General features: G+C 41.5%; 1 protein-coding gene across 6 annotated transcripts in view; it reads right to left on the bottom strand.

The window, feature by feature from the left end:
* adgrb3 (adhesion G protein-coupled receptor B3) overlaps positions 1–16,234 on the bottom strand; it is a 201,268-nt gene extending 185,034 nt beyond the window's left edge. For 2 of the 6 annotated variants that reach the window (XM_035400741.1, XM_035400742.1), the window contains exons 1-2: positions 15,473–16,225; positions 12,344–13,112 (exon numbers count right to left, since the gene is read on the bottom strand). In XM_035400741.1, the coding sequence (XP_035256632.1) occupies positions 12,344–13,097 (754 nt within the window). In that variant the 5' untranslated portion in view covers positions 13,098–13,112; positions 15,473–16,225. Of the gene's footprint in view, positions 1–12,343; positions 13,113–15,472 lie in introns of those variants that run through there. The other 4 variants (XM_035400743.1, XM_035400740.1, XM_035400738.1 and 1 more) reach the window with 4 other exon arrangements.
* Positions 16,235–18,929: the final 2,695 nt, after the last annotated feature.

The raw sequence follows: 18,929 nt of genomic DNA, 5'->3' as shown, positions 1-18,929 counted from the left end.
AATATATTAGCATATTATACCTTGCTAAATTAAGTAAGAAGGTCAAAAGTCAATGACAGTGTCAGTAATTGATCTCAGTCATTGATGCCACTGCACGATGTGCCATAGAATTCCTAATGCAATGCCCTTCCTGGCTTTGACATGCCACCTGTATCACAGCCGTCCTAGTCTTCCTTAAACATCTAAGAGAAAGCCCCCAACAGACCGAGTGTAATGTGAAAACCAGCGCCTAATTAATACAATGCACACTCATCGACGCAATTTAGCCACAGTTAAACTCGTGCAGCGCCGCCAATACAACATACCCTGGCGGCCATTCAGTCGGGCAGAATTTACGCGGTAATAAATGGGGAAAGAAGGAAGGAGATATACCGGCGTTAACAAAGGTCTGCGTGCGGTATTACTGCCTAAGTGCCGCTAACACATCTGTCCCGGGGCAGCGGGATCAAATCATGGCTTTATTTTACGATCCGACCCGAGTTTGCGTCGACAGCAAACACGGAAATTGTCTGTTAGACTCTCAATGGCGCCAAAGATATTTTATAAAGTCGTTCACCCTCTTCAGCTTATTCTGAAAATGCAGCGAAGGATTTATTTGTTTTATACGCCGTTGGACTTTTTTTTTTAAAACCTGGGTGGATTTTGCTTAGTCATTTCTGAACTAATTCGTATATTGATACAAACTAGCATGTGACGCAGGCATGCTGTTTTTTTTTGGGGGGGGGGGGAGTGGTGTATACGGGCCTCACAGAGTGAATTTTTAGGAAGAAAAATGACCCGCAAATTCCCAAACGAGAAGCCATTCATAACGTAGTGTCACTTATGCTCATGCGGTGAAAATGTGTTTTATCTTAACCTGTCGCCTGTGTCATGCGGTGTGCCTAAGTGAAGCATCTATCAAACCAGGCAGGTATGACTGTCCCCATTAAAGAACCGCCGTTTCTATGTTTAGATCGGCCGTCGCCGTTACCGCCGATGTGTGTGTAGGAATATGATGCGGATATGAAGCCACCTTCCTCCGGGTCTGCCATTTACTACACACTACGGCTGCTCACAATGGCTAACCCGCTCATTCTGATTCAAACTGCCGTGTCCTGCTCTTGCGATAATGAGTATTTGTCTTTTCATTCGCAATACAATATAGTCTACCAAGGACTAGAAAGTTCCCACTGTACAGTAGAGTACAACCTAATTCCTGTACAAAAGATTATGTTTACAGTATGCAAACTTACTGTATTTCCTATTTCATTTTCCAGTTTTAAAAATGCTGTTGGGAGATGACTGGAGACTCACTGTTAATTTTACACCTTTTATCCTATGCTGATATCCTGTAAAATGTTTGCACTAAATCTCCGAAATGATGAATGAGCACCTATATTTTGGTTAAATTATGTCACCTTTTAATGTAAAGAAATATGCGGGGTCTAATGGGAATCTCAGTGGAGCCAGTGCTATAGTCATTACTAGAGGCTGCTACCTTGTCTTCTTGATGACCAGCTTTTTTAAAATCTAATTCCTTTTTGCAGATTGCTTTTAAGTACGCGAGCTAGATTTCGAGCCAAGATTTTAACAAGCGACAGGTAAAGACCACGAGTACTTGCTTGTTTTCCTCTCATGCTAGTCAATCTGACTGGGAATCCAGAGGCTAAATCAACACGAGCCTCGTGTTAAAAAAGGTCTGCATCAACATATCAAAAAATATTAATTTTGCAAAAAAAAAAAAAATCATATCCCCCAGAGTTTTTACACCTTTAATTAAAGTGAAATTGATTTATTTTGCCACAAAAGCAAATACAAAGCAGTTGGCATTACATAATTAGCATCTTGAAATGCTCGGGAGAATACTTTGCTGACAAGGTAACTGGCATCTTAGCACCTCTGAACACAGCCCTTTAAAAAGACGCCATTCCTGTTTTTTAAGTTTGTACAAGGCAACACTGCTTCATCGACGCACTTGCAAGGCCTAATACTGCTAAAGGCGTTGGCTGACTTTTAACTTTCAATCATAATTTAATGCGGAAAAACTGTTACGAGGAGAAATTACGGCATGCAACGTAGGGTAGACTTCTCCTTGTGCTGCACTTGGATTTGAAACCATTTATGCATTTTACAATGTTTATGTACACTGAGCTGTGTGCCCTGAATTTATTCCTTCATGAATAATTTAGGAGAAGTGTGATTTGTTGAGATTTTCCAAAGTTCAGGCTTATACTTGGCAAACAACCATCTAAAAAAAAAAGAGACAAATGGTAAATTGTGTACACTGCAGGGACATTTTCCAAAAATAATTGGCGACGTAAACTATACGGACCCTTTGCGGCACCTGACAGTTTAAACAGAACAGCGCTATGATGACCTTTGTTTATTACCGTGTGTGCGTGACATTTAGCCTTTTCTTTTAAACCAGCTACATGGCCAAATTGTTGCTTGTTCCTGGCATTTTCAGAAAGCTAACTGCTTTATTTTGAAGCAACTTGTAAACACATAAAATAGCTTATTAAAAATAAATAAAGTAAATAGTTTATTTTTTTATTTTTTTAAAGCATGAGGCAATCTAGTTCTTTCCAAGCTATGTCAATATCTGCTGATAATGTTATGAGGTGCTGGTGCATGTGTGAAAGTGCCTAAAGCAACAGATTTCCACAAGCCTGACATTTCCCAGTGTTCATGAACATATTAAGTAGCAAAAACAATGAAATAAATAGTTAACAAACTGTGCATATTCCAGTGATATCTACAAAAAAAATGTGAATATGGTTCAATACAAGTAAATAACAACTCATACATTTTCCATAAATGATATAATTTGAGATTGAAAAAATGGCAACCAAAAAAAACGAAACTGCCTATTCAAATCGGCACCGTGTCGTAAACACGACTTTTTGAAAAAGAGCAACGCGTGCTAACGCCGTGACCTGCGCCTGACGTAAGGGCTGAGAGGGCTCTTAGTCGAGAGAACTGAATACCCATGATCCTTCGCCACAGCGGCGCCCAACGGCTGCCACGTGGCCCGGGACGTGGCGGCACGTGGAGCCCGCTCTCGCATGAGAAATGCGAAGGAACGCCAGGGGAGACGGTCGGCGAAGCGAAGGGTAATTTAGTCATCCGGCGCAGGCCATTAAGCACTGAAACTAGTCGTCGCTGATTGCGTTCAGTTGTCTGTATCACCCCCCTCCCAAACCCCCCCCCCCCCCCCCAGCTCCTATTAATAACTCTCATGATGCATGGATATTAACGATGGAAGCCACTGGGAAAGTCTAAACATACCGCGGCGAGGATGGATGGGGCGTGCGGCGGGCTTCCGGAAAAATCCGCGGCCCGCCCCGGTCCCGGCGGCTCGTCCGTCTACGCTCCTCTTGCTCGCGCTCAGCGGCATCCTCCGGCGGGAGGCCGCGTTGGCCTCGAGGGTTAGCGCCGCAGCGAGCGGCTCGCCGTGCCGCCGTCTCGCCCCCCCCCCCCCCCCGCGCCCGCCCCCCCCCCCCCCCCCCTCTAAGCGCGCGCGGCACACGGAATTCACGCCCGACGAACGCCCGCAGACTGGAGGAAGATTCACGTTACACGCTAGTCGTTAAAGACCGGTGATTCTGTAGAGGGCCCAAAGCTGGTCTACAACCCTGTGCTGTTTGGGGAATTCAATATGAACCGCTCATATCTGTTCTTATCTTTTCATCTATCAGGATCTGAATAAATAAATAAATGTATTAATTAATTAATAAATAATGTTCTACGTAAAGGCGGGTAATGATCCTGGAATAAATCAAGACTGTGACCATGACCTAGGAACACACAGTTAAATACTAAGGGATCAGTGTCTAGCCACAGTTCATTCGACGATGAAAATAGTAAGACCAGAACCAAACAATAAAAAAATGTTAAAAATCCAAAATGTCTGAAAAGTAAAATGTTGCGAAACGAAGTGTCGTGTAGGCGATACATAAGGGGCTGTCTGCAAGTGCATCGCTCTTTAAATTCTGCGCGGCTGCTCTGCGAGCTGCCAGCGCTCACGGCCGGGCTGCAGCCCTTAGTATGCAGGGGAGCAGCTGAAGGAAGAGGGCGGTTTGGGCAGGAGGAGGAGGAGGAGGAGGAGGAGGAGGACGGCAGACATTAGAATGCCACTCGAAAAAAACCCTTTTCATTTCCTAACGCACCCCACTGCGACTTTCACTCGGGGCGCCCCCTCCGCCGCGACTCGCTGACTGATTCGGGATCAGTTCGCCGAACTCCCAGTCACGACGTCCGACTGCGCCGCGTGAACAGCGGAAACTGGACTCGGATCAGCTTACCGAACTCCTAAATCCCAGCAGCCAACTGCACAGCGTGAAGAGCTGAAAGTGATCCAGGCTGGATCTTTAGAGGGGCTGGCTGGGAGAGGGGATTTGGGGTAGTGAGGGGGGCGGGGGGGGGGGGGGGAGGGGTTGGGTGCATACGTGCATCTTTTGCAGCAGGCTTTCTATCAGAACGGGATTTGTTTTAGTCAGAAACCATTAATAGGAAAATTAGATTAAGTGTATTATTTTAATGTACAGTGGGAGCTGCCTCACAAAACAGAGGAGGCTGTATGTGCCTGAGAGACTGAGAGAGAGAAACAAAGAGAGAGAGATGAAACAGTTACTGTCTGGTTAACAATAATGCTACTCCGTGAATTAGGTGAATTCTTCTATTCTTTTTATATATTTTTCATCATAGTTTTTTTGTCTTTCCTTATTTCCAAAAATGTAATAAATCTTTTTGCTGACCCCTGTTGTCTTTTAAGGGATGATTTTTAGATTAGATTTTGATTTCTCTTGGCCGAAACATTTGCTTGTGCACTTCTAAGTGGGTTCTGGATGAAAGTAATAGAGAAAACTCTATTAAGGAGAGAGAGAAAGAAGCAGACTAGTCACTGTTAGATTAAATGAGTGCGTCGATACAGTGTATGGTTGTCAAGGACAGTGTGTTTTCTTGCCAATAGAGTTCCATTCAGACACAAATGTGGTAAATGTGGTTTTTAATGAGTTATTTAGTGAATGAATTTTGAGAGGAAAAACTAATTTAATGTGGGTTAATCCTTTATATTTTCAAGGAAAGCACACAAACACTATCCATCATACAACTGAATAATACACAGTTCTAAAAGCAATGAAAAATTATACAAATAACTATATTAAGGAAAATAAATTCACTAATGACAAACAGTAATGATAACTGAATGAATAATAATAAACAATAATCCATTTATTAAAATAATTATTAAGATTAGTATTAGTGATACTACTACTATAACTACTACTACATTGCCTGTCAAACTACTAACATTTTGATGTTCAATTTCATGTTACTAGATAGTAGCCAGCTATTTAGTCATTTAGAATGTGTTGTGACTTCTCCAGGCATTACGATAACTTCATCTAAAATAAAGCACACAAGGTCGAAAGACCTGCAGTCAATGCAAGGACCATTACATCACATTATAGGAGTGACTAACACAGCTCTTACATTTTTGACATATAATCCATTTAAACAGCTGGATATATACTGAAAGAATTCTGGTTAAGTACCTTGCTCAAGGGTACAAGAGCACCAGGGAATCAAACCGGCAACCTTTAGGTTACGAGCCCAGTTCCTTAACCATGATCCTACACTGCCGCCCCACCCAGCCCCCTCCTTCAGCAATACCACCATCAGCTGTGGGACTGAATAACACAGACTGCATGGATCTGGCCTCTCTGGTCTGATATGTGTGAGCAGTGCTGGGGAATTCAGGCTATATTACAAATATACAATGAGCTCCATAATGTTTTAATACATCTTGGTATTTGAATACATCTTGGTTTCACCATGTAGAGATAACATCACTTTTTATAACCCCCCTCCCCCCCCTCCCATTTCAGGGTGCCATAATGTTTGGGACAAATAGCTTCACAGGTGTTTCTGATTGGTCAGGTGTGTTCAATTGCTCCCAATTGCTTCTTATCCCTAGTTCAGGTATAAGAAAGCTTTCAGTACCTAGTCTTGATTTCAGGCTTTTGGTTGCCTTTGGAGTCTGTTGTTGATGTTTCTGAACATGAGACCCAGAGTTGTGCTAATGAAAGTCAAGGAAGCCATTATGAGGCTAAAAGAAGAAAAAAAAAACAGTCGGAGACATAGGCCAAACCTTAAGCTTACCAAAATCAACCATTCGGAACATCATTAAGAGCTTAGTAATCGCAAAGGGCCTGGTAGACCAAGGAAGACCTCTACAGTTTATGACTGAGGTATTCTCACCATAATAAAGAAACACCCCCCCCAAACACCTGTCTAACGGATCAAACAATCTTCATGTGTCAGTGACTACTGCCTGCAGAAGACTTAGCAAACAGAACTACAGAGGCTACAATCAGTGTTTCCCATAGAACATTTTTATTACTGCGCGGTGGTGTGGCGAGGGGGTGGGAGGGGGGGAGATAAGGCATGTGGAATATAAAGCAGTCTTCAGGGAAAAAAAGAATACTGAATTTAAAACAAAACGTGTTCAGCGTCGCCGCGGTCCTGTGAACACCATAACTAGACTAGGCTATCGACAGCAATAACAATCTCCTGGATGGATTTATTATGATATAAAGTGGCATTTCGTGGACAAAATAACAATCATAGAGCTCCAGATTTTTCTTCTGAAAACCTATTATATGATTCTATGCTACAGCAAAGCGAACTGTTTTTTGCACATTTGCATTTCGGTAAACCAGAAACTGTTGACAATTGGTGGGCGTTGCTTACAGAAATAACTAAATACAAAAAAATATTGTTGGGTGGGGGCAAATCTATTTCAGTGGGCCTCCTAAATAAAGTCAGTGTATGGAAAACGGTGCTACAATTCAAGATGCAAACCAATAGGTAGTCGCAAAAACAGGATGGCCAGGTCACAGTGTGTTATGACATATCTAAAAGAGCCTGCAGAGCTCTGGAAAAAGGTCTTGTGGACAGATGAGACCAAGATTCACTTGTATCAGACTGATGGCAAGAGCAAAGTGTGGAAGCCAAAACGAACTGCTCAAGATCGAAAGCACCCCCCCCCCCCATCTGTGAAACATGGTGGCGGGGGTGTTCCGTTTGGGCATATATGGCTGCTTCATGTACTGGCTCACTTGTCTTCATTGATGATGTAACTGCTGATAACAGCAGCAGAATGAATAGGATGTGTTTGTGGGCTTTTCATCATTGTGGTGAGAATTCTTCAGTCATAAACTGCAGAGGACTTCCTTGGCTTACCAGGCCCTTTATGATTACTGAGCTCACCAGTGCTCTCTTTCTTCTTAATGATGTTCGAAACAGTTGTTTTTGTAAGCCAAAGGTTTGTCTATGTCTCTGACTGTGTTTTTTTTCTTCATATTTCTCACTCTCATAATGGCTTCCTTGACTCTCATTGGCACAACTTTGGTTCTTATGCTGACAAATGCCAATAACAGTCTCAGTACACACCTGTGGGGCCATTTGTCTGAAACGTTATGGTGCCCTAAAATGGGGGGGGGGGCTATGTATAAAAAGTGCTGTTATTTCCACATGGTGAAACCAAAATGTATTTTTTTAAAAACCCTTATTAACAGCTGAGAATCTTTAACATGTTCATTGTTTGACCACAAATCTAAAATTATGTAGTATAGTGGCAAATCATAAACAAACATGGCTTTGTCCCAAACATTATGGAGCTTACTGTATGACCAGAAGTGAGAATTCAACAGATTACACAATTTCGCATTACTGCATTTTGAATTATCATAAATAAGGTCAATAAGGCAGCACTGCCATCCAATACCTATCCAATACACAAGTAGTTTTTAGTGCCATTTCTCTCACTCACTTACTTTCAGTTTATATTACTTTCATGTGTTCCATATCTTTTCAAGCCAACACAGTAGAACCTATAATGTAAGAGGCTGCAGTACACAAAATAAATTCCTGCAGTGTGGTCGCTTCAAGATTTTTAAATGCCGCATTTGGATTTTGGGTTTATTTTTGGGTGTCAGAAAGAAACAGAATCGAGAATAAATGTTCTTCTTGGCTGTGGGTACCACCCCCTCCCCGTTAAAAAAGTGCACATTCTGTTTCTGGATAAATAACCCCTCATAAAAAGCCATCCCAATTTAGTGTAGTCTCAGTCAGTGACTGTATCCCTGTCATTAATCTGCTTCAGCACTGTATGCTAATCTTCCACCACTGGAACAAAACAATGCAGAGGAAAGACAGATGAATCTTAAATCCTACCCATTTCCATATATATGTTCATTGAAGAGCATTTGTTTTGCTGTCGACCCCAATGGCTACTGATTGGGTCTGAGTAATCTGGGGAAGTTTAAAATGACTCATGGGACATTCAGTACATGTCAATCACCTTACATACAAAAATGGTGGTGCATGAAAAGCATCTACTGCAGAAGTTCACTACAGAACCGTGTACAGTCGTACAGTCAAGACAGGTTTGGTCGGTTGATTGGTTCACTTCGCTGGGGATCTGCCACTAAAGTTTAGCTGTCAAATGTCGTTGGGAGCCGTTCACTTCGGTATGGTTTCCAGAGCTAGTGTCTGACTCCTTGCTTTGATCTGATATGTTTACACAAATCATTCCCCTTATTGCAGAAATTGCATAATACATTTTACACCCGCAGACGTACACACACACATACATGCACCCACACACATAATGTAAATTCTTCTCTGTAGAAGAATCTTTTTTTCTTCTTCTCCAATCGTACTGCTTAGATTTCTTTATTCTAAGTTATTGTATTCCATGATATTCTAAGTTATCTGCAAAACTGAGGTTCTCTTGTGAACAGGGCTGGTAAAAGCATAGGTATTGTCATGGCTCGTATATTCACACACGTATTTTCATGGTCTGACAGACATGGCATCCTTTGGTTTGGACTATGCTGATTCTGTCCATTAAAAATGGTTTGTTATCATTATTATTATTATTATTACTAATGTATTCATTTTTTATTTTTAGCTAATTATTCTTTCCACAGAAGAGCCTGCGTGGCCTGTCAGAAATAAGGCCAGCTCTAATGGCCAATGTAGCTAAATGTGTCACCGTATGACAACTGGCCCAACGATTTCCTATTGATGGCAAAAGCCTATTGCATTGAACTATAATGGCTAACAAACATTTCTGAATTATTCTGCAATTTACATGGAGCCTTTCATTTCGCTTTTAAATAAATAAATAAATCTGCAAGCAATTCTGCCATCATGTAAGACTACATCAGCAACACTAAGCCATTCTCCATTATGGACTATTAACCCTAAAAATAACTCTGAAGTGATGAATTCACTAATGCATCAACGCATGAACGGTTCGCAATAATTGCGGCACTATTACAAACACTCGTTCAATCAAACGGCTTTATTCTGCAGAATTACCAGAGAAATGACCTTCAATATTCTAAAGCTGCATTTCAGGTGTCACTAATAAGAAAGGTCACACATTATAGGGACGCTGCCTAAGAGTTATTATTACAGGAACGGTTATCTGAATATATCTTAATGCAAGTAAACACGAGGGTCCACCTTCAGTGCCTTTGATTAGTCAAAACGCTCCATGAAACATTTGACATTTGTCGTTTTGACTTACCGGGAAAATGAGTATTGTTACACTACGCTTTTAATTCTTACGTTTTCGAAAGCTAGCTTGCTGGCACGCTGGGATTGTTTTAATGTCATGGAGATCTTGTCAGGGTTGAGCGACTCTAGGTGCCTCGCTGTAAGCACCCATTCCGCTGCTGCTATACGTCACAGCGGATGAACTCTGTTCGTTTAAAACAGTAGTGATTGTCTAGTCGGAAAAACGGATTTAAAAACCCTGCCACTACAAAAAAGAAGAAAAAACCCCAATTAATATTTCAAGAAAAATATACTAAAATAAAAAAAAAAAATAAATCTGTCTCTCTTAAGCTGATACAAACAATTTGCATAAACTACGGATGTTTAGCCCACATAAATCTAAGAGGTACAACGCATAACTAAATTATAAGCAACTATTTATTTATTTATTTATTTATTTATTTATTTATTTATTTATTTATTGCGACGTCGACTGGAATTTACAAGACTATAATGCATTAATCTTGTTTCATCGGGAAGCTCAATTCAGAATTGACAGAGGAACTTCCTATTGCCTTAACTAAACTGGAGTTGAGTAATTGTAAGGTTCAACGTTCCTCCGACCACAAAGCCGTCACTTTTTCCCAAGGGTGCCATTATTCAGACAGAGTAGGGAAACCGCGTGACAGTAATCACTCTGCGAGTGTGGGCTTGCTTATTTATTTATTTGTTTAAAGGTGCGGTTAATTATCGTTGGATCGCATCAGTCAGCAACACATTTGTATTTTCAATCCGCAAAACTCTACAAGAACACTCAATCACTTTTTAATTTCATTTTTTTTTTTTTTTAACTCCGGATTTATTTGGCTACGTCTACTGGGCTACCAGTCCCACTGGGCCACTTTGTAAGATCCTCTCCTATATTAGTACGCGTCAGAGGTGACTACGGGGCATGTAAATACTAAACACTCGGAGAGCATGTGTGATTGCGCGAGATGACCCAATCAGTCTCCCGCAGGGGTAATGAAAAAGAGGGGGGCTGGAGAGTTCCACAATAAAGTCGCCAAAAACACAAGAAACGGGTGATTGCGGTAATGAAAGAGGTTAATGACCCAGCTTCAGATATGGCAGTGTGTGGTCTGCAATTATTTATTTATTTACTTACTTACTTACTCACTTACTTACTTACTTACTTGAACAGTGATAATTTGATCCACGAGTTGAAAATATTAGGCCTAGTTGCCCTATAGGCCTAAATCGAATGATGCACAAGCTTGTGCGAGAACATGCCTTGACTCAACAGGAGGATGCTTTGGCTATACTCTACAGTATACTTTACAATACCTGAAATATAATAAAGGTTTAGCGAAACAAGCCTACTTCAAGTTTGCTGGAGTGCTATGTTTTCACACGGGTACACAGTAAGATGTTTAGTGTTAAATCAATTGGACTCATGTAGGCCTACTCCGTTAGAGTTGCATTAACACTGGGCATTTTACTGCGCATGCACAATGACAGAACACCGAATTAGACGCTCTTCATCAAAGAACTGTAGTTTTGATGATAAATCAATACCGCGTTTCTGGTCAACATCCCCACATGTTTGAACAAGTATTGAGCAATAGCGACAACAAAAGCATTGTTGTGGCCCACTAAATCTATAGCCCATCAAACGGATAGGATGTTTATATACATTGGGCTGCAGAATCTACAGCTTAATACGTCAATAGGCTAAGTCTGTATCCGAATCATATGCATCCGACATAGGCGTATTGGTGCTTAGGAGTTTTCTACAATGACATCAATGGTCTGTTGCAATCCACTTGGATATGGCACAAAAAACATGTCAACCTCACAATGTGGATGGAAATTTAGTCTGTAGAGCTATTAGTATTGCTATATTGCTCTCAAGTGGAATACTCACGCACACAGGCATAGCACACATACTGTAACAGAAGACATAGACTGCAATGTAATTGTCCCTTAGAGTAGAGGAGAGAGCTTAAGCAATTAGGCTATTATCTTTTCCATTTTCCAAACATGTAGCGTTCATTTAATCAAGCCTCGACTCTGCTGCTCTAAATAAAATAAAATCCTATCCGTTATTTATAATGACATTCTTTACAAAGCATGTTGCGGTTGTAATGAATCTGGGCCGTGGTCAGTGTCAAGTCAGCTGAGACAGAAAGGCAACATGTTCTTCTCTTGGAAATAAGCATCTTCTTTCCACAGACGTATTAAGCCGTGCTGATCTCGCGTAGAGAGCCCTAGCTGGACCGTTTTCCAGCTGCAGTGCCGTCAAAATTATGTAAAAGCACATACGAGCATCAGTTTTCAAACTGGTTACTCTGAATGTTCCAGCACTACGAGGCGAGTAGCTAATGATACGCGGAAGGGGGTTGGGGCTTGTGCATCATGAGTAAAATGATGCTGCTAACATGCCAATCAATGTCACATTCCAAAGCACAATATAACATTCAAATTCAGAGGTTCATATTCAGCGAGCTAAACTGTGCAGGACTGCTGCAGGAGTCTGATATACGCCCACTCCTCTTCTTGACGAGGCCTTTGACAGTTTCACTCTACAAAAGACAATTGCGTTCTTTGTTCCTCAGTTCGCAAGTGGACTCATTATTGAGGGGTAGGAGGGAGAAGGGGGGGGGGGGGGTTGGAAGCGTTTTAAATGACGTGCACAGTTAAGTCAGACAATAAACATTTGTTCCTCACACAAACACACATTGCCCGAACCAGAGGCAAAAAGTAACCTCAACGGCAAGGAGAACGTACTCACCTTCCTTTGGGGGTCGTTTCACTTCAGCGCTTAAGTTGCAGACCTGCGCAGTTCGTAGCTGCGGAGTCAGGCATCCTTCCGTTTGGGGATTCAGAGGCAAGACAACATTGTTGAGCACGAGCGCATTTTCCGACTCTCCGTCGCCCAAATGCTGAGGGCAGGTGCATTTTGTATACACTATTCCACACGATTCCGCGGTTCCCTTCTCCGTTTTAAGGCAGTTCTCCAACCAAGTGCACAGCACCTGACAGCCGAACTGACTGGGGCTGGCCTTGTTCAAAACCAAGAACTCCAACACCGATTTTTGCTCCTCTTCCGTTTTCTTTTGTATCAATCCAGTATAATCGAATGGGAACACCCGGCGAAGCTGAACGAAATTCTTGTCGTACTGCAAAAATATATAAATATTCTTGGAATCACACACGTATACTATAGACTCATTACTTCTCAGAAGCTCGTTGATCTTCTCGTGCGAGAAATGATCAAACTGGTAAGCCAACAGAGAGAAGTTTGAGCAGCTCAGATCTCGCTTGTACAATTTCAGGTAGATGCTGTATTTGGTAGGATCAGGGTTCTCCAACGTCCAAGTACAGTTTGTGTAGTTCTTGGGAAACATTTCATTCACCGAGTAAGATCCATAGATAACCCCCTTGACCAAAGTGGAACACCAGAAGTCTTGGGCACCAGTAAATCCAAACATTACCAGGAGATAGGTGGAAAATATATAAATCAACAGGTTACGAATAGCCTTCATCCTATGTCATTTGGCCTGCAAAAGGGAGATAAAAAAGCAAGTAACACACTAAGGGATTTCCAAGAAATACGCATAGAAGTCGTGCTGCATTCAACTCGTGCTCCTTTAACAGATTACCAGCTAATTCGTAGACAATTTATGCCCGTAGTCCCACTAGTATGTTACAGCTCCACAGCCCAAACCATCAATTACTAGACAGAATATATTACTGGGTCTCAGGTAAGCTGCAGTGTAGCAGAAACCAACGTCTCCCTTTTTCCCTCTGAAGGAATATAACTAATTTTGGGCAAACATTGCCACCTTGTGGTTCCAATCTTTAAAAAAAAAAAAGATTACAAACCATTTTCAAGAACTCCAGACAAGAGATCAATATAGCTTGTTTCACTAAATTATTTGCCCCAGTGATTTTTGTCTGAAGGGCACAAACATGCCACCAGTGGGGGAGTAACGGATTTGTGAGCTACCATTTGTACAGGAGAACTTTATATAGCCGAGAGTGCGGTTTTTAAAGAACGTTTAAGGAGAAATTTAACTGCATATATAGAATGGTGTGAGTGTGCGCGTGTATGTATGTGTGTGCGTGTGTGTGTGTGTGTGCGAGAGAAAGAGAGAGAGAGAGAGAGAGAGAGAGAGAGCGCTTCGGCGATGAAATACACTTGCTGTCTTATTTGAATGCAGGGCAATATCGACAGTCACCACCGCTGGACCCAGGCAGAGATGTTTTATATGGGATCACGAAGGCATTGATATATGTATATATAGCATATCACTGCAAATGTACGTACAGTAAATATTGTCATGTAAAAAATAAACAGGCAAACAAAAATAAATAAAAACATACAATTAGCTTTTACGAACATAGTAAAGCTTTATTTCTGGTTATTTGTTAGGCTTGATTGATCGAAGCTAGGAACACTACTTTTACTTTAACGGGATGACGATGTGTAATAATCATAATAATAATAATAATAATAATAATAATAATAATAATAATAATAATAATAATAATAAAAGGCCCGTGCCCATGCAATGTAAACTCGAATTTTAAAACAATGTATGCAATGTATGGACCACCCTCAGCCTGTGTCTTCACGAACATTTGACAGCTGCTCTTGCTCTTCCATTCTGATATTTTGTCAGATATTTTGGAGTACGTCTCACACAGTCACCAAGTAGACCCTTTCACCGAGTAGTGTGCTAATTCACGCCCAGAACCCCCCCCCCCCCCCCCCCCCCCCCCCCCCCCCCCCCCCCCATAGACAAACACACACTGGTACACACGCATGGATTTTTTTTTTTTTTTTTTTTTTAAATAATGGAGAATTTTTCATCATTAACAGGTAGCTCATGATATTCCTTACTGGTCATCATTCCTCAGTCTGATAAATAGATTTGGACAAGTACCATCATTTTTCCGAGGGGGGGGAGAGAGAGAGAGAGAGAGAGAGAGAGAGAGAGAGAGAGAGAGAGAGAATGCTATGCGATGTCCTGATTGCATTAATCCTGCGGGCAATGCAGCTGCGCAGTGTCACTGTGTCGTGTAGGCGTTGAAATTATGTGTAAGGAAGGTGTCTTAAAGTGCAGATATTCTAAAAATTGAGAACTGAGCATTTTTTGCAGGAGGCACAAGTGTTTGGATGGAATGTAATGGTCTACATTTGGTATCTCTTGCGTTCCGATATTACGATGCCGACCGATTCTCGTCTTTATGTGAGACGCGTTTTATATGGGGCGCAACACGCAGCCTCCCAGCACATTCTGACGAATCCATCCGTTGCGCTTTATCGCTTCACATTTTCAGCGTGCATTGAGAGTAGGAAGCGAGAATGCTCCTTGAAACTACTGCGACATTTTAGCAACACTGAAATCGTGTACGCGGACACAGCCTATAGGAAATCGCACGGAATCACCACAGCTAAAAGAGAACATGGTGAATGGCTGAACAATATGTTATCACTGATAAGTTATTTTGAGAGAATAAGAATTAAAATTATGAAAGGAAACCTCATTCTGGCTCGAAATTGTTGAAACCTAGTCGGCGCCAGAACTCCATTCTTTGCTGTTTTTATATAAAACGCACAGAATTTCACCTCTTAACTTCCCATTAACCCTAGAATAGTGTATGACTCCCAGACACTGCATCGCCATAGTTTAAAGCTATTCGCCCGAAACAGTGAACCATGCAACACAGATGTTCCTGTGTTACATATTGCAACATATTAACTTTCCAGCTAAATAAATGCCAGAAACCGACGCGGTGTAGGTTGGTGTCTTGGGCACTTGTCTATTTCAATCTCCCAGGTCTCCGATTTCTCTCAGACACGATGCAGTATAATAATAATAATAATAATAATAATAATAATAATAATAATTACCTTACACTCCGGAAACTATGGCTATTTTTCCAACATACTTGCACACATCCTTCAGAAATAACAACAAAATGTGCTGCCTTCTTGCGAATCAATACTTCCCATTGCCCACGATTGAAGTCCAGTGCAACAAGACGGTCAATAGACGAAAAAATACGTTAGGATCCAGTCGGTCTCATCTCGCTTCTTTCTCCCACAAAAAGGGAACCAGTTCGAGCGAACGCCACACCAATACCGCGATAAAAAGAAATACAAAAAGGGTTGGAAAGCTATTTACTGCGCCGCGAATTAAAGTAAGCAGAACGAGAAAACACAGGGTTGCACCAAAATACCCTAACAAAAAATGAAAGTGAAGGTATCAAGATGGGTCCTCTACCCCCAGCTTCTCCTCTCTCCAGAGATATTAGAGACAGGCAGCAGGCAGACAAAAAATCCTTAGCTGATGGAGGGAAGATGTTTGAATACTGAGTATAGAGAGAGATAGGAACCGCTCTCTCGCTTGCTCGCTCTCCGAGCTTCAGGACTGGGGCTGCAATATCACGTCACAGCCACTAAGATAAAGCACGTATGGACGTTTTTCCCTGCGTCTGGTACCACTTTTCCCCCCTTTGCCTCGCATCCAACGCCTTCATTTCATTGAAAATCAAGGCAGAGGGATGTTCCCATGAACTGGACCCTCCGGTTTTACATCCTACTCGACTTATCGCGTCGAGCCAGCACTTTGTTCGCCGCCTTTTTGGGACTACCTTGGTGTTTTGCAGAGGTTTGCAGATGGCGCGCGGGATGATGAAATGCGTGTTTATCTCCGATACTTTCAATGGAATTATCCGCCTTCAGTTTTTTTTTTAAGAAGAATTTTTTGTTCAAATGTACATTATACAGTCTATTATTCAACAACACGTATTTATGTGTGTGTTGGTTTATCTCGCTGCTTTCCAATTATAAGCAAACTTAACTGAAACTTATAAAATGGCCAAGTGTGTATTAAGGATTGCGCTTTTTTTGTTCTACGCTCTGAGGAGATATTGGCTACCGAGACTCAGTTAGGATCGTAAGCATAGGCTCCGTCAGATTTGCTTAAGGGGCTGTCTGTGTGGCAAACTGGCTCAGTGGAAAGCGTTTTGGTGCTGAACTACAGCGGCAGAGTTGCCGTTGACATTCACATATCCGCGTCGCAGGATGCAGTTTGAACAACAGGTTATTGCTTATTTTCTCCAACATTTCACTCGCTGGCAAAGCTTCGATGGACTGTTTACCTTCATCTGGAATCACGATGCCGTAGGCAGGTTATTTGATAAATATACAATTGTGTCGTTTCCCTAATACGACTTGGTGCTTAACATCCATTTGCCTTAATACATTAAAACGTCTCAATACACCAGAGGATTGTGTTCGGTTTAAAAGGCTGTCCTGCTCAAAGAAGATACGACATGACTGCTCTCTACCTAACTGACAAATGCAGGAATTGTTCTATTCTATTTATAGCAGGCTACAATAGGAACAATCTTTTAAATGCTGTGCCTTGGCACCCATGGATAAACACCTCAACCAACGAAACCGGCGTATTAAAAAAGAAGAAAAAAACACACAGAACACAAGTAAACGCTGATTTTAGTTAGCAATGTTTGTATCCACACCAATAAAGCATTATCGTGCACTTGTGTTATTGTGTGAAGCAGCGAAGACAATGGAGAACACGCGTTCTGTAATCTCACTTCATTCTGCACCTATCCAAGATCATATGAAATTAGTCATGTTCTCAGCTCTTCAAGCTAGTGTTAAAATATAACAAGAATAGACAGAGACTTACAGACAATATTGCAGGAGTCACAGTCAAAGTTTAATTTTAATACTTCCTATCATTTGCACTCTGAAAGTCAAACATGAAACACTGAAATTGATTTTTCTTTTAGATGGCTCATAAATAAAATGATATGTGTGTCTGTGTGTGCATGTGCATATGTGTGTGTGTATGTAGTTTTATTCCTTTAAATAAAATTCTGTTCTGTTTTCCAGAATTAATTTTTAAAATCCACAAATCACGAAACAACCCTAATTTGTTTTTTCAATGCATTTTGAAATATATTTGGAATACTTGGGAATATATCTGATAAATTGTGATTATATTTATCATATATGTCACATACATTGGAAATACATTACTGAAATAATATGAAATATTTATGAAACCAATTTTTACATATTTTGCCAAGTATTAGCAGCTTAAAATATATTATAACAATATATGCACATTTATTTTTGATTTTATGTATTTTTTTGCCATATGGGAAAGACATTGCAGCCAGACTAAATATGGACCTGAAGTTATGAGGTAGCCCCATGTCAAAGGTGTGTTGAAAACCACGGAAAGGGAAGAACGTGGATCACAAGAGATTGCTGGACACTGTGTGATTCTGAAGAGCAAGAGGGTTGAAAATCACAAAGGTGTGGATTTTCTCTCCTGTCTTCAAGTGCAGGCGCTAGAAGGGAAGAAGTTGAGAAAAAGCATCAGACACCTACATCCAAAAGCCACTTGCACTTCTTAACCAAAGCGTTAGGGTCGCTGGCTTCACAAACAGAAGTCAAGAGATTGCTTCAAAGGCACTAATGGACGAGGCCTGTGGTGGTGTTTCTTTGAAGGGGATCTGTTTTCGTTGCCACCTCACCTTGGCTAAGGGTTCGACTCGAAGGCTTGACCTTGTGGTCGGTCACAGGCGGATAGAGGGCGGAGCTTTAAGGTCTTGATCCACAAGCGTTCACATCCCTGGAAAAAGGTTCATAAAGGACCAATACAAAAACGGAGATCGATGGTAGCAATGGGGGAGATGTTTCCAAGGAATCCATGCGACTGCATTACATATCCGTAATATGACTGTGTTACCATGGCAGCATGGCAGCCACTGCTAAATGCATATATGTGATAGCCCCTGCGCTGTTATGGGTCTGTATGTGTTAAAGCCTGTCCGTTTAGTGCCTGTGCAGGAGCGGGGACATGGCCGTTTTCCTGTCTTGAGCAGTAGGGACCCTTGCTTAAGAGAAACCTGAACACGGAGTCAGCATGTAGGGTGACTCATATGTGAGGTTTTTTATTTTATTTATTTTTTGCATAATGTGGGCTAGCACATACACACTGTATTTGTCTGAGTGTGGATGTGTGTATGGTTCTACTTGTGTGTGAGTGGGTGCGTGTGTGTGTGTGCGCGCACACACACACACGTGTGTACGTGCGTTCGTGTGTAGTTGTGAACGTGTGCGTGCGTGTGTATGTGTGTGTGTGTGTGTATGAGTATGTGTGTGTGAGCATGTGCATGTGTGTGTGAATGTGTGTGTGTGCGTGTGTGTGTGTATGTATATGTGTGCGTGCGTGCGCGTGTGTACGTGCATGTTTGTGTGTGTGTGCGTGCACGTGTGCATATCTGTGTATGAGTATGTGTGTGTGAACGTGTGTGTGCATGTATAT

The sequence above is a fragment of the Anguilla anguilla genome, chromosome 18 (genome assembly GCF_013347855.1).
Source record: "Anguilla anguilla isolate fAngAng1 chromosome 18, fAngAng1.pri, whole genome shotgun sequence".
NCBI classification, from domain to species: Eukaryota; Metazoa; Chordata; class Actinopteri; order Anguilliformes; family Anguillidae; genus Anguilla; species Anguilla anguilla.
Note: the sequence above shows the minus strand (reverse complement) of the source record. Positions and strands in the feature narration are given on the sequence as shown.